This window comes from Cydia splendana, chromosome 4, assembly GCF_910591565.1.
Source record: "Cydia splendana chromosome 4, ilCydSple1.2, whole genome shotgun sequence".
In the NCBI taxonomy this organism is placed as follows: domain Eukaryota; kingdom Metazoa; phylum Arthropoda; class Insecta; order Lepidoptera; family Tortricidae; genus Cydia; species Cydia splendana.
In genome coordinates this window covers 17,963,946-17,980,350 of record NC_085963.1, presented here as the reverse complement: position 1 = coordinate 17,980,350, position 16,405 = coordinate 17,963,946, and the positions used below count along the sequence as shown (strand labels likewise).

The following is a 16,405-nucleotide window of genomic DNA, read 5'->3' as shown; positions in this document are numbered from 1 at the left end:
CACTTTACTTAGAAACAGGACTGACGAATAATAAGTGCATTGTGGGACCATATATGTACCGGGAGATTAGTGAGGGGAATACTTAACATCGACATTGCAATTGCACTGTGCGTTTTATTACCGATATTTATACAAAATTAATTATGGGCTCCAAATTTCTTGAATGGCGACTACGTACTCGTACAGGCAAACACATTATGGATAATGCCTCCCTCAATGTTGACCGACTATCAGGGGGCCAAGGGTCAAGCCAAAATGACAATTCTTTGGGCTACGACAACGAAACTCTTTCTGTCTCTCTATCACTCTTCCATATTAGTGCGATAGAGAGACACAAATGCAAACGATTGTCATCTTGGCCCCAAGGGGGCCCCGGAGCCCATAACATACATACATCACTAAAGCTACACTAAGGTACCTACTTCTACAGTGACTTCTGATCCGAAAGTTTATCTCAGAACCACCAACATGTAAAACCCAGAATAATAATCGGGTCAGTCCAGCGTGTAGTAATGGAGCGCTACCGCGGCTATCATTGCGTTGATGAATATATGTAGAATATCTTCCATGTGGTCATCTCAGAGTGGTTATGTAAGGTAAACGTACTGGTGCTCGACGCGGTTCCAGTACTGTCATCTTGAAACTTAAGTCATTGTCAATAGAGGTAACAGCAAGGTGTCATCTATTGGGCATTAGCATATCGAGCACTAGTACGTTTACCTTTAATCTACTCGTAATCCTCGTCTTCGTTAATTGGCTTCAGCATTGTTTTAGCAACTAACGTCACCTTGGCAGCAGTAAAATCTGTCAGTCTCTATTATTTACTCGTCTAATGGAAGGAAAGCAGATTGTTACGTCAGCAAATGCATCCCGCCTAAAATTTTTGCATGGATGCGTTGCGCATGCGAAAACATAGGCTGCGCCGGCGGCGGCAGCCGCGCACGTACATGTACCTGCGATGTATATCAATCGAGGAGGAAGTTTTGTTAACAATATCTAATGTGCTTCGCGATTGTCTTGCGGCCCCATTAATGACTTTTTTCATGCATTTCCAAAGTACTTTGTAAGGTTACAAGACCATTGTTTACATATTCATAACTTTATCGTTACTTATAGGTACCATAGATAAATGAAGTGTGATAGACATATGGACGCATACATTATGTAATGATAATGGCATTTGAACTACATGGCGTTACATGGTAATCGCTCGTTTTATGTTGTTAAGTACATCATATATGTGCATGTATTTTTTATATACTTACAGACAATTTTAAGAATAAAATATATGAATATGAATATAGAGTAGTAAATCTGGTGAAGAGAACAAGAGAACATTGGATCAACCAAAATAAATATTTTGTGTATACTAATAATGTCGTATTCATTTTTACTGCCAGGTTAAATATATTCGGGGCTATTTTATGTTTGTCTGCCTACTTACTTAATGATGTTACTAGAGTCTGTTCGGAAAGAGAAGAGTCGTGAAATGTATTGGGCCCCATACATTTCACGACTCTTCTCTTTTCACACAAACTCTACCAAATGTAACTATTGTAACCATACAATGCCATCTAGTTTACCTGTCAAAACCGCCTTTATTATTGAGCTATTATTGCGCCTTATTGAGCTTACCGTGGGACTAGATTTATCTGTGTAAAATTGTCCTATGATATTTATTTATCTTATCTTTTTTTATTCCTTCACTTTGAGCGTTTAGTCTAATCTCTACATATACATGTATGTTACTTTAGTTCATGATAATATCTAGGTAGATAATAGGCATAGGAAAACTACTTGGCTCGTACCTATTGGTGGTAGATATCTGTGTGCAAGTGGTTTAACTAGGTTATTATTAGAGATGCACCGGATAATCGGTTTCTATCCGGTATCCGGCCTTTATTTTAATATCCGGCCGGATACCGGATAGTATATTTGCTTAATTTCGGAGTACACACAAATTGGATTTAAGAAACAGTCACAGTCATAATCGTAGGAACTCGTTTATTATTTTAAAACAATTTAAACATTCCACTACTTTTGCACGCGCACTCATTTCGAATCTAGAAATGAGTTCGCGCGAACGTTCTCTACGTAATAAGTAAAAACCTACACAATTCGCACCTGAAAAACCGAAATGTAGGTATAGTTCCGCCGGCCGGATACCGAATATTCGGCCGGTAGTCAGGCCGAACATCCGGTATCCGGCCAAACTATCCGTCGCATCTCTAGTTATTATTCCATTTAAATCGTGTGCTACTTGAGTTTTAATTAGTGATAATCAACGCTTAATAATCGCATTGATCTATCAAAGGTTTATTGTTGAAGTGGAAATATCTCGAGTGGTTTATATCATTTTAACGATCTGATTCCGCGAAGATACCAAATCTTAGGCTAAATAGGTAAATTAATAACATTTTAATATGAGCAATTTAACTTTGATTTAATTATGTCGTTTAAGCAACTGGTTTAGATATGCAAAGTACTGAGTTATGCCGACAAATTAATAACCAAATCAATATTGCGATGTATTGTGTTAGGTATGTTAATTATCATTATGACGGTTATCACTCATTGCTGCGCATAAATGGCCCAATTTTTATTTTGTTGTGGTTTTTTCATTTTTGACAGATTTTGGTAAAATTTGGTGAAGATAGTCACTAGACTTATATCGACCGGGATATGAACCGTGATTATCTACCTTTCGCTCCTATTAGGGAGTTCGAAAATAATATAAACGGTACCGAATCACGGTTCATATCCTGCCGGCGTATTATGGATAGCTTTATCCATCTTTAGCCACGTGATAAAATAGCTGTCACTTTTGAACACCGTGGGATAGAAAGTGACGGACACCGTTTTATCACGCTGTCACGTAGATAAGAACGACCATCATATCCGTACTGGTCGATATAAGTCTAGTGAAACTAACCGTGAATCATTCAAAACTGAATAGATAACTAAGTATAGTTCCTTATTCTGTACAACATTAGCGCAATTCCACCGTAATATGTCCTACAAACTACAAAATCTGCCACTGTGTTACCTACGAAAATTCCATACGTTAAATTTAGGTAGGTACATACATTTGTTATGTCCCAATTAGGGATTTCGTGTTTATTCCGACCAGAACGTGGAACTCTTCAAACCTACCAAATTATTTATATCAAAATCTGACAAAATAAATAAAACCGTCAGAAAAATAAAAATCGGCCTAAATAGGTATATTATTATGATTCTTCTAGTATTTTACACTTCTCGAGCCTGAACTGTTTCAGAATCAGATCATTTATTTGCTTTTCACGTGCAAATACAGTTATAAAATATACTTAATAGTACTAGTTTTATTTAGAAATAACTCTACCAAATTCTCTTCTTAGAGCAAGTAAAATAAATATCTTTACGCTTTAGAACCTTATTACCAACAAATAGAGCGCAAAAATGTATACATATTTCTGATTTAACCTGTACGTGGCGTTTATACAGTTAGCTATCACTTTAAACAACATCGGAACAAAAATGCACAGTTCGACATGCGTCAAACGATAAAACACGTTCAGATTATCCACAAATCAGATACGGATACGATAAAGAGGTAATTCTCGTGTTATCAGGATTAAACCGATTACGCAGATTTAGTTCGACATTATCGCTGGCGGACTCTTTTGTGGCACCGATTGAAGAGATTGTAGGGATTTACAGTGTTTATCGATTATTCGGTATTATAATAATCTATCGACTATTAATATCTCGGTGTTATTATCTTTATTATTTGCTTACTATAGGCGTATACATGATCTTGGTGAAATTCATTTTCTTAGGGAATTTCATTTCTTCCGTTTGTGACGTAAAAGCAAAATCATCATTGTCCTAGATAGATTTTTAGGTTTCACACGCATATACATATAGTTAGGTATAAGTATACGGGTAGGTACCTACTATTACATGTACGCGGTCGCTCAGATAAGTATTTATGTTTTGCCTTAACACGCTTTCTTTACAAGTAGCTATAATTGAACGAACGAATCAGATCGAATTGTTCAGACTAAAACAAAACAGAGCAATATTTGCCTAGCTGTGGTAAGTTACGCAGTAACGGTTCCCAGCATAAACGGATACAGACGCATGTCCCAAACAAATTGAACCTTACACAGATAGTAATAAGGCCTCTTAATTGCTCTAGATAAAATCGTGTGTGAGAGATCTCTGATTGCTCACACGTTAGCGAAAGCCGAGTAAATTAAGTTAGCACTTGAACCTAAAAACCATTTGTTTCAAATTTGTTGAATGCTCGACAAGCAAGCCTGTGTTTATCCCGTCCAAAATAGTGCAAATGTACACTAATTACGGTTTTGTGGCGGGTCCGTGTTAATATGTTGCTCATACCGTTCTAAATTCGACTAAACCGAATTCACTTGTCATGGGCAATTGGTCGCTGTCTTATCCGGGAATTTTCCGTGTCTTAATTATTGAACTTGGATTTTAGAAAACTAAATTGCCCTGCATTTGCTAGCTCGTTGTCCAGACATGATGCAAAGGGGTTTAGTCTTTTATTGAAATGTTTCATAGATCAGTATAAGAATAGTTTGATACTGATAGAAATTAGTCCGTCTGTTTTACTACAAATTCAACTCCATCGTGCATTTAATAATTAGATATCTAATTTATTTTATAACCACATGCTCGAACATGTCTTAATGACGTGTTCATGTTGGACGTGTCTTAATGTAATAGATAAATTAATTCAACATTTTGTGACATTGCAGATATAAAATGAGTGATATGTAAGTATCGTAAATAAACCACCAGACCACATCCTGCGCAAATATTGGTTTTGATACAATAGTGTGAGAATTAGGTGAATTATTGGTTATTACAAAGAGTGTTATCAGTTTTTATATAGGTAGGTATTCTATTATCACCGTAGACTTTATTTCTAATTGGTAAGCAAAAGTAACTACCTAATAGTATGTACTAATAGAGTTCCTACATATATACTACCTTAGTACTGGTAAATTAATCGATTTATACAATACAATATAATAAGGTTACCTATATCTACGGAGACACAAGTTCTAGCGCCATAAATCGTGTACTTAACCTTTGGAAAAAATAAGAACAATTTATGATAAACCGATTAGGTACCTACCAAAAAGGTAGGACGTAGGTAATTCCAATTTGACTGACATGATATAGAAAACGTCAATGACGCTATCAAACTCTTTTAAAAACATACCTATCTTTACTAGTATGTAACCACAGTAAAACCTTTTAATCTCGAGGTATTTCGGATCCCTGCTAACCAAAGTTTGGATAAGGATAAGGGTACACTGGCGGCCGCCTGGATTACGCTCAATCCTGGCTGCCGAGCGGTAGTCATTGTCAACATGGCCTAAAGGTGCTTACGTTCATGTGTGACAAGTAGGGAAGGGAGGGCACGTGATTAACAGTACCTGTTTTTGGTTTAAAACGCCAATAAAATTCTAATATTTCCTCGAGAAGTTAAATACCAGATATGATACGCGCAGCTAAAAATCTATTCATTTCATCCCATCTGTTTAAAATTTTAATAACAAAACTTCCGTGAGACACAGACATATTAACCGTCACCGTCAACGCAAGCTTCTGATGATACTCCTCGGTCGGTACGGAGTGAAACATGTCGAGCGTTTTTCGACTTAAAATACGTGAGTGACCCGTTCTTAATATTTAATACATCTGTTTAGAAACCGAAATCCTTAAAAAATTGTCTTGGAGGCAGGCATTATTATTATTAAGAGGTCATTTTGTCCCACTGATGGGACCTCCCCCTTCGACTCGTCTTAGTTATTGCATAAACAATGAAAATATTCCATGTAACAAAATACTCCGTTCTGTTTAAGGTATACACAGTAATATAGGTAAATTCAAAACATCACTCTCGGTCGCCATTCTAATACTAGGTTAAAATTAGTTGGCAATTACCGTATCCAAAATCCAATTGCTACCAATAATATCCGCTAATCAAGAAGATAAAGAGTAGTGATTTACGTTCGTTTACAACAGAAAGGTCACGTCCGTGGCACTGGGCCAGTGACGACCGCGGCCCAGTGCTGGAGATAAAGCGTTACTGTATAAAAACTGCGACGAAACGAATAATAAATCCCGTAAAATTTTGGATACACACGGTTACGTGGGCAGCCAAGCAAAATACTGTTATAATTTGCTTTGTTATTGCCGTATCTTGCGTACTTTGCCACAGTGACGATCAATATGACATTGACAGCCGCTAGGGATCTCGTACTATTGTCACTGTGACAAGGTACAGACATCCTTTCACACCTTTGGTATACGTAATATACCTATACCTACAATATTTATGTAATCAACCTGTTCACATACAATTTTAAGTATACGTGATATGCGAATTCTGTAGTCGATGCCTTGTAGACTAATATGGATTAAAAAAAATTGTGACACTTATATGCAAAAAAATCGAATAGACGTAATAAAATTGTTTATTTAAATATTACTGTGACAATGACTTTCACCATATCGTATATGACTGAAGTCCTTAAACGTTTAATATGCCGCTTGAAGTGTTGGCTCATTGCCATATGCAACTGATAAGATTCTGACGATTGTTTATCTTGGAATTTATTGATACGTACGAATTTACTTAATCGCTGGGGTAAGCTATAATGCATTATTATTTAAAGACATCCCAATAATATATACCATTATTTATAAATTATTCGGATGTCTTGGACTTACATATTAGCAGTCTATTTCAAATTTACGCAATTCTCCAACCATTAAACGACGCAGTTAATATTTATATGGTTGGAGAATTGCGTAAATATGAACTAGACTGCTAATATATAAGTCCAAGGGTCAAAAACCGTCATTTCTGTGGACATTATAAACTGTAATTTACTACAGCTAACGATTTGGATATTTTTTTTTAAACCTTCATCATACAAATTTAGAAAAAAGTGCATGCATAAGTATAAAGTACGAAAATTAGGCTTTAAATTCCATTCATTTTATGATGTCTACAGGAAATACACAAAACCTTAATTCATACTAAAAAAATGTTTGACCCACGGGTAAGATCTCAATAGTAATTTATATTTTATTCGCTGTTTTAACAATATATATCGTCACAAAAAAATCATTGAATAATAAATAAAAAACAAGTTTTAATATGCAATCCTTAAGGGTTAAAACACAGATTTAAGAGTATACGGTTCAGGAAAAAAATGCATGAAATTAGTAGAAAGGTATGCAGAAACCATGATTTCGATATTTTAAATTTCGTATAGGTTCAATGTTTGACATTGTTCGCAGCTGTATGTAACTACGTTAATTCAACTGGGTACTGGACGCCTTATCTCAATTCTTGCGCGTGTAAGAATTATCTTTATTTTTTCGCATGTCACATACGTACTAGAATAAATATTATATTTAACTATCGCGTATCGCCAGAGTTTTATGGCTATAAGTTATTGCCTTAATGAGAAGAAGGCAAATTGCGATATTGTAAATAATGGTTGTAGGTATACCTACCTATATCTCCGGTGGTTAATCATTGTATGATTTCGAAATTATCGTTGAATCTTAAATTTATTATCTTGATAACATTAAGATTAAGTGCAGTGAACGAGCATGATTTATTTTTTCTACGAATTTCGTTAAATAACTTAATCGTGCAAAGATTGGCAAGAAGAGATATGCTCTTTCATAAACTTTCTGTGTAAATGTTATTTCAAGGAACATTTAAACTTGTTTTACATTATTTGGTGTTGTAAACTTATTCAACATTACTTACCATGCCATGTTGGCTAATATTGGTTTGAAAAACAGTGATTTCTACCATTTGACTTTTGACAAACAAGTTAACGGTACTAATTTACTGGTTTTATCCGTATAGCTATGTACAAAAACTAATACTCGCTACACACATTGAATGCTCCAGTTACGCGTAAAAACGCATTTAGATGATGACACAAATTGACTGATGAAAGGTCACAGCCCTTGGGATGTAAGCGACAACAGTTTTTTTGTCAAAAGTCGGGCTGTTTGGTTGGGAAGTATGGTTGTTTGTTACGGAAAAAGACACGCCTATCAAATAATACCTACTCATATATGATTTTTTGTCTGTTATGCGGTTTAATTATCTTGCTTATACCAAACGTATCTCCTCTGCACGTCAGCCTTATCAGATAGCTGTCAGATTGGGCAAAGCAAACTCACAAATTTGTGTAAGCAGTGTCCGCTAATCTCATAAGCGCTTAATTTACCGAGTTTCACGGGAAATCAGGACGAGACGTGGGAGATTAACACATTTAACACTATCTATTCGTAACTTAGCAGATTGCTTTAGCTTGAATTTTATTTAATAGACGCTCTTCGAATACTAGGAATTAGGTAACTATGTACATAAAAGTAAAAGGAGTTGGTTTGCACTAAGGCGCAACCCTACATCGTTCTTGACATTGAAATTCTTATAACATGTTCATCATATCTCGCCATACCTGCACGCTTAGTAGTAGTAGGTATCTAAATATAGGTACTTACTAATTAAACATTTTAAAACCTCCTACGCAATCATGTAAAAAAATTCCATCATTTTAGAAAAGAGCTGATACTCTTCAAACTTTATCAATCTTCATCAATCACAGAACCATCGCAAGGAAATTCGCTTGCACTTAAACAAACCGCGTCGACATCGATCCATCCGTTTGAGAGCTACAGTGCCATAGGCAGACACACAGACAGACGGTGACGTCACCCCCCCCCTTTTACCCCTCTTTTTGCGTCAGGGGTTAAAAATGTCATCGCTTTTAGTAAAATCATAAAATGTTCTAATGTCATAGGTGAAATTGTCACTTTTGAAACTACTGGTGTTGAAAACAAAGGTTCTCGACTATATTTACGTGTACTATTCGCAAATGTTGCTTGCCAAACCCCCATTTAATTCGTCCTATTGCGACATTTCCGAGATCCTCGGAAAAACCTGCGCGCATTTCGTTGACAGCTCAAGAATTAAAAGATAAGCTCACATGACGCGCAAATACAAGATGTTTCTAACGCTATCTCGTTCAAATAAGCGGGCGTAAATTAATCAGGGCTCAGCGATAGACAACATGGCTAATGCCATAGCAAATGTTACTATCGTGAGGTTTCGAGCCTTGTTTGTATGTCACCGTTACAAGTGGCTGCTGTTTTCAAAACAGATTACTATGTAGAAATATTTTTAATTTCAGTACTTTCCTATTTATACTTTTAATCGGACTGTTAATCGGCGATATTGATTTCTAAATGTATAATTATGTTCATCACCTATTATGGCATAAAATATAAAATTTGACAGCTTTTCCTTTATAAAAAAACATGGTTTATATCTTTGCAAAACAAACGGAATCGCAAAAAAAAACATTATTAATTAATTGATTTGTGAAACAATTTAAAAATACTGCGAATCAAGAATAGGTTTAATCATGATAGGCATTGATTTAGGCTTATAGTTGAAGTTATTTATTATAAATCAGGTACTTACTTATTTTTCTCTAATAAACGTTACAGACGCCAAACAAAAATATCAGTAACTAATGACCCAATTCACACGAATTTTAAACAAACAGAAGATTAGGAACTGACATTATTTGGCCAGACCGGTCATTCTGGTTCAGAAGCAAACAATACTTAATCGATAAACAAGTTCCCGCTTTAAGTGAACTATATGCTAATGACTTGCATTTATTAATGAGACGCCAGGAATTAATTATTTGCTTACGTCCTTATTTTTTAATGATGGCTTAATGTATGACGTAGGTACATTGTTGAGGAAACTAGTAAGAGAGAGGACCTTGCAGATCACGATATCCATGAATATGATAAGAACATAAAACTATTTTGAAGAAATGATACAGAATTTTCCGCAAAAACACAGAACATATCTGTAAAGGGGCCCACTGATTACCAGTACGCCGGACGATATCAGCCTGTCAGTGAAACGCACAATTTGACAGCTCCGAACAACTGACAGGCTGATATCGTCCGGCGAACTGGTAATCTGTGGGCTCCTTAAGATGTACTCGTACACTATTTATAAATTATAACGTCATTTAATTTTCTTCTAATTAAACTTATGTAACTGCGTCCGGGGTTAAGCCAAATATGCAGAAACTTTTATTTTTATTAAGGTGCTTTTGGTTTTCCATTTCACCATTGTTGCCAACTATAGATACCCAATTTAAACTACAATTACAATGTAACATTTCTTTGACAACTATATACAGCATCCCAATATCCTTAAACATAAACAAACACAAAACGTTTCATTCAAACAAATTACAAGTTCGGCGAACAGATCCATTGTAATTGTACCATCTCGCCGTGATTGCAGCAAGAGTTAACACATAATACATTACAGTTTGTGTCACAACACAATCAGGCTGCGAGGACGAATCAGGCGCCGAGCTGCGTAATCTGGGTTAACTGGGGTTAAACGGCATCACAAATTCCAATACGATATTAGACGTATCTGTGGCGCGAATCGACGGCGTGTGCGCTTTATTGATATTCGTCCGCGCTTCATGATATTCCATATATAATATATAAAAAAGTTTTATTCATGTAATGATTATAGAATAAGAAGAAAAACTCAAACTATCAAACATGGAACATTCTCTACCAGTGAACCTGTCACAAACATTTACTTTACATTAAACTTGTGCACATTCAAAATCTATGCATGAACATACTTACGGCCTGATTCATACTTTAAGATACGTCACAAACTTACTAAAGATACGTTATGGATCGGATATGTCAGTTTCTGACATACACGGAAATGCCGTATCTTTGGCAAACTTTTGACGTATGAGTTTAAAAAATATACATGATATTCGATCGTCATCATTCCTACATTATATCAATCTTCCCATTACCTAAGCTTATAAAAATAATAGTAATGAATGAACATTTTTCACGTACTTTTTAATTTATAGGTGTAATGCGTCAACATATTTTATATCTTGAGTCTTAATTAGTATGTTCATGATGATATATTCTCATATTTTGTCCCAAAGACAACCACAGCCTGGACCTGGACAAAACCTTCAGCAAGAATCTTTTGCAAGAAGCGTTTGAACATTACCACAACGTACATAACGTAAACTTAATTCAACATGTCCATTTGACTTTTTTCAGTCGTAGTTCGCCAATTTAAACCCCACACACGCCATAAACAAGTCAGCATCGCATTAACCTTATTAAAGGACTTTCACAGATTCGCCATTACGTCCGTCGTTCAGGCACAATGAACATAATCAGTCCGAACGTATCGACTGACGCAATACCCCAAGTGTCCAATTTGAATCTCGACTCGCTTTAAGTGGTTCGACTTTTCTTAGATTAGAGAATCACATTTGATATTTTACTGTAGTTTTTTTTATTGTTGTAATAAAATGTACTATCCCAACATTTTATACAGAAAATTTGAATTGAATTATTATAATAACGTTTGCAATAAGTACAAATTTTTCCCATTTTACAGAAAATTATATTGCAAGTTCCTTGACTTCTCGACTGTTTTTGACATTAGGAAGACGAGTCTGAATATTGCACATTTTTAATACATAGTAACATTTAGCAAATTTAATTTTATTCAAATTAAATTAAAAGAAAGCTAACAATTAAATAAATTTAATACTTAAGTGAATATATTAATTATATGTATTTTCAAATAAATAAATTGTATTTGTGTCTATTCTGAAGCAATAGATATTCAAATTAATATAAATTTTAAAATTATCAAGCAATGTAATACATGAAATAGTTCGCATGTTCAAAATAGTAAGCTAGATAAGAAATGCATGGTAAAAAATATATATATATATGTAACTAGATACTAAGTAGCAGAATTAAAGGCTATTTGAAATTGAAATTGAAACATTTAGTAACATAAGAAAGTTTGGGTCCATTTAAGTTAACTTTGTGTCATTATATTAAACGTCATACGTAGCCACGCATTATAAGTAGGTATACCTACTTATAAGGCTTTGTATGACGTGTTCTGACGTGAACCGTCATAACGAGCTATTTTAAGCGCAGTTATCAATTGAGTGATAATCAAAATGGAAATACCAAATCTACTCGATATTTCCCGTGATTAACTGCGTGACAAAATTTAGTTAATAACAAGGTGGTTTTATCAATACGGTTCTTGGTCGTGTCTTTCTTAAAATATAAGTGACAAGTTGTATCACGATATTAGGACATTAACATTAACTTTTGTAACTATTAGCACCTATCAGGTACAGTCAAGTGTAAAAATATGGGCGCCTATAAGTTAATTATGTCCCATAGTTCTTAATTCGCTGACACTTACTTTTGAGTATGATGTGTGCATCCATATTTTTACACTTGACTGTAGGCACCTACTTAACTTTGTATCTATTTGTTATTTTGTGTAGATATATAAGCACTTTTATACCTACTGTGCATCGAAATCCGATACCGTTATGTTGCGGAAATATGACCATGTATACCTAAACGCATGCTTACACATTTTGTGCACGTCTTTCTGCCTTGCACCCAGCATGCATACACAAACATTGCACAAATGCATGCAAGTATACCGTACAATCGCTGAACTATTTCTGAACTTGCAAGTTCTAGCTTCGGTCTAGACTTTTTCTCAGGAAATACGTGGATTAAATAATAATTGGGAGTGCAGTATTTGGATAATTATGGCGTTTCTAGGCAAATAGAAGGCCTTACGGTTTCTACCACTACTGTTATTAGAATTGCTTTTAGGAAATGATAGGTATGTGGTTCGTACACGTTGTGGTTCTTTTAACATACAATGTAAGGGTATACCGGCGTTTAAAAGATATTGTGATTATTTTTGTTTGTTGGTGTTGCTCCAATCTCACCTATGTAGCGCTAACCTTTATTAGAGCTCCGCACAAAACTGTTCGCGGAGCTCTTATGGGATCACTTCGGTCTTGAAAATCGGTTAAATGCGTTTTTCTCAAAGACCGTTTTTTTATTTTAGAATCTGACATCAGAGCTTCGGCGCAGCAAGACGCCGCCGAGACGGTCACCTGAAGAACGCGCGCGCCCACCGTCGGCGCCAGCACACCACGAGCGCCACGCGCCGCTCTCGCCCAAGAAAGAGGCCTTCAACAATCTGCTCAACAAGGGTATCTCCGGTAAGTGTTTAATCTGACTGTCGGCACTGCAAGACGCCTTTTGTGTACAAACGCCACGTGCTGCTGTAGCACAAGCAGGAAGCTTTCATCAACTAGTCAACAAGGGCATCACGTCAGTAAGATGTCGCCGCGGAACATGAACTCGCCGGCGCACCATAAGCGCCACGCGCAGCTCTCGCCGAAGAACAACCTGCTTCCTCTTAAAATCCTATGGCTCATATATAGACGTCTTTGTAACGTGGAGTTTTACTTTTTTATGAAACTGCCGTGTTAAGTTTTCCAACATTTCATTTTCGATGGAGATTTTCTTCTCATTGACAGGAAAAATTCATATCACCTTCTTCATCGATGTACTATGAACGGTCTACTAATACTCCAAATAACGATTTTATTAACTTAACCATTTTTAGTGTTCCGTGCAAAACTTTGTTCACGGAACACTTATAAATGGGATCACTTCGGTCTTGCAAATCAGTTATTTATTTTTGAATTAGGTAAATATAGGTACCATCAACGATTAAGTCACGAAATCCATACCCGGTCCAACATGTTTACAATAATGAAGAGCTGACTCCCTGTTCTTTGAAATAGAAGAGATACAGCCAGTCACAAATATAATTAATATATACTTAAACATCATACCAACGAAATAAGGTCGATTATTCTATAAATATTAATACCCAACTGCAAGCGTATAATATCCGTTATAACACCGCTTATTCGCCGTCACGCGCCGGCCGGACCCTTTGTCTGCATCCTGACTGTGATTCCCACCGATTAGTATAAACCAGGATAAGTCTGAACCTCGATCGCGCATAGCTATCACAGATCAGAGGGCTTAAGTTAAGCTGGTTAATTTCGGATGTACGCTTGGAAGAATTCCCCAGCTCATCTTCGCCTAATCTGATGCCATAATTGATTCACTGATATCTTTTAACTTAACCGCCGTGGTTCCAAAATGACGCAAGACGTATACTTTTCTGTGGTATACACGCCCTATGTTCTACGGATCGGGTATTTGTAGAGATTCCTACAGCAACGATGTGCTGGTTGTACTGTTGAGTCGTAAAAGTTTAACGGTCTTTCAATATTAATTAAATATATATTTAGTTCTAAAATGACAATACATTACTAAATGACAGTACTTGGCTTATCTTGGTTTGAATTACCACAACATGTTATAGGGCTGTAAAGGGTCAGTGTGTTTTGTTGTTCATGGAATTGTTGTTAGTAGATATAGTCACTATTCGGTGAAGTAAAACAACGTAAGAAAACCAGAACGGATATGATGGTCATTTTTGTCTACGTGACAGCGTGATAAAACGGTGTCCGTTTCTTTCTATCCCGCAGAGTTAAAAAGTGAAAGTTATTTTATCACGTGGATAAATGTGGATAAAGCGATCCATAATACGCATGCAGGCAAGTCTAAATAAGGCATAGTAATACCTTGGAATTATTTGAAACAATGATAAGGTCAGATCACAGGGCAACCAATTTCGTAAAAACAAGTGCCCGCGCCGATACTAGACCAGGAGGAGGATTGGTTACATGATAAAATTACTTAATTACACGTATTAAAGGATGAATTCGTATTTAACGGATCAAAATTTCATCGAACATTCAAAGGATTCTTAAATTTAACTAATCTTTAAATTATTTCAAATTGGTGTTAAGTTTTTTCTGCAAAAATGTTACAATTCTAATCGTAATAAGTTCAATTTTATAGTAACGCGTCATTCCCCCACAATTGTTCTCTAGTTCTTTATTCCCTACGCAATAATTTTCTATTCATACTCCTCTCTTTATAAAGCATAATCTTTAAATCTCTGCCATCGTACGTCCTTGTCTTGGCCGTGTACAAATCCCCTTCCCTCTCTTTCCTGTTCTTTTACCCCTTAAATCTAATCCGGGACATCCCGTCTGCCCGTAAGGCGAGCTCAATGCATTAAGCCGCGTACACACGTACACAGACACATACTATGATTAGTGATGTGCCTTTTTCGAAAATATTACATGTCATACATTCGGGAATAATCTGATTTGATTCAAGGGAATAAAGCAGATACAAAAAACAAAACAGAAAAATTGCCTGCTAATATATTTAATTATCTATATTTCAAATGTATACAAATACTCAAAGGTTTCGCCGCTTAACGTTAAGACATGGGAGGTTTTTTTATAACACGTTGCATGGTAGCCAATATGCCTATGGACGATACATAGCTACCACATGAGCGTTGCCGACACTATAATAACCTCCTAAGGGATTATTCCGCGTCCCGTCACTAACTACCATAGACAATAATTGATGTATGGAGCTAATCAGAAAGTGCATACCTACTAGGGCTCGGTTAATCGCAAAAGCCGAAATCGTACAAGAGTTGTGTAAAGGGGGTGAGTTCAGGATTTTAGTGCCCTTGGTTTATTCAAATCGCGGTTTGTAATTTCATATTGAATAGAAATAACAATTTAGATATTTTAATATCTATACCATAACATGAGCTATCGTGTAACATTAAGGAAAAAGGAAAAATTACGCAACCAACTATATAATTATTGGCATCTTAATTTATGACCTTAACACATTCAGGGCCAAGAACCCGACAGTCGGGTACACTGTTCGTAGCGACTACGCGCTACATACGGCGAAAACGTGGCTACGCGCTATGAGCGTAACCCGTAGCACTTAGTGGCAATGAATGTGTTAATATAAAATGTCAAACAAGCGTCCAAAACTTCAAAAGCTACAGTTAAATGTTTTGGAACACAATTTTTCGAGGTTGGTTCCATATTCAATGAGAGATAACATGTTCTGACAGCTTGCATATATATAAATATATGTAGTATGATTATTTTTTTTTATTTTTTTCCCTAGCCTACTTTGGTGTCCCACTGCTGGGCAAAGGCCTCCCCTCGTATTTTCCACTCGACCCTGTCATCGGCATTTTCCCACCATTTGGGGTAGATCGAATGCGTCCAAGTCGTCCCGCCATCTCCTTTTCGGTCTGCCTAAACTCCGGCCTGCACCGTCTATTGTGTTCCGTGGTGTAGTATGATAACACCTAATAAACACCTTGTGCAGAAAATCGGGGAACCAAGGTTTTTTATATATTTTTCCATAAATTTGAGTTATAATTGTGATTAAGTTGTATCCTTAGATTAGACATCGGCAATCCGCAATCTTCAAAGATCTAATCAAAAAG

General features: G+C 36.0%; 1 protein-coding gene across 1 annotated transcript in view; it reads left to right on the top strand.

The window, feature by feature from the left end:
* LOC134790165 (homeobox protein dve-1) overlaps positions 1-16,405 on the top strand; it is a 95,148-nt gene that overhangs the window by 34,712 nt on the left and 44,031 nt on the right. Inside the window, exon 2 of the mRNA XM_063760977.1 lies at positions 13,046-13,202. Coding sequence (XP_063617047.1) covers positions 13,046-13,202 — 157 coding nt within the window. The remainder of the gene's footprint in view (positions 1-13,045; positions 13,203-16,405) is intronic.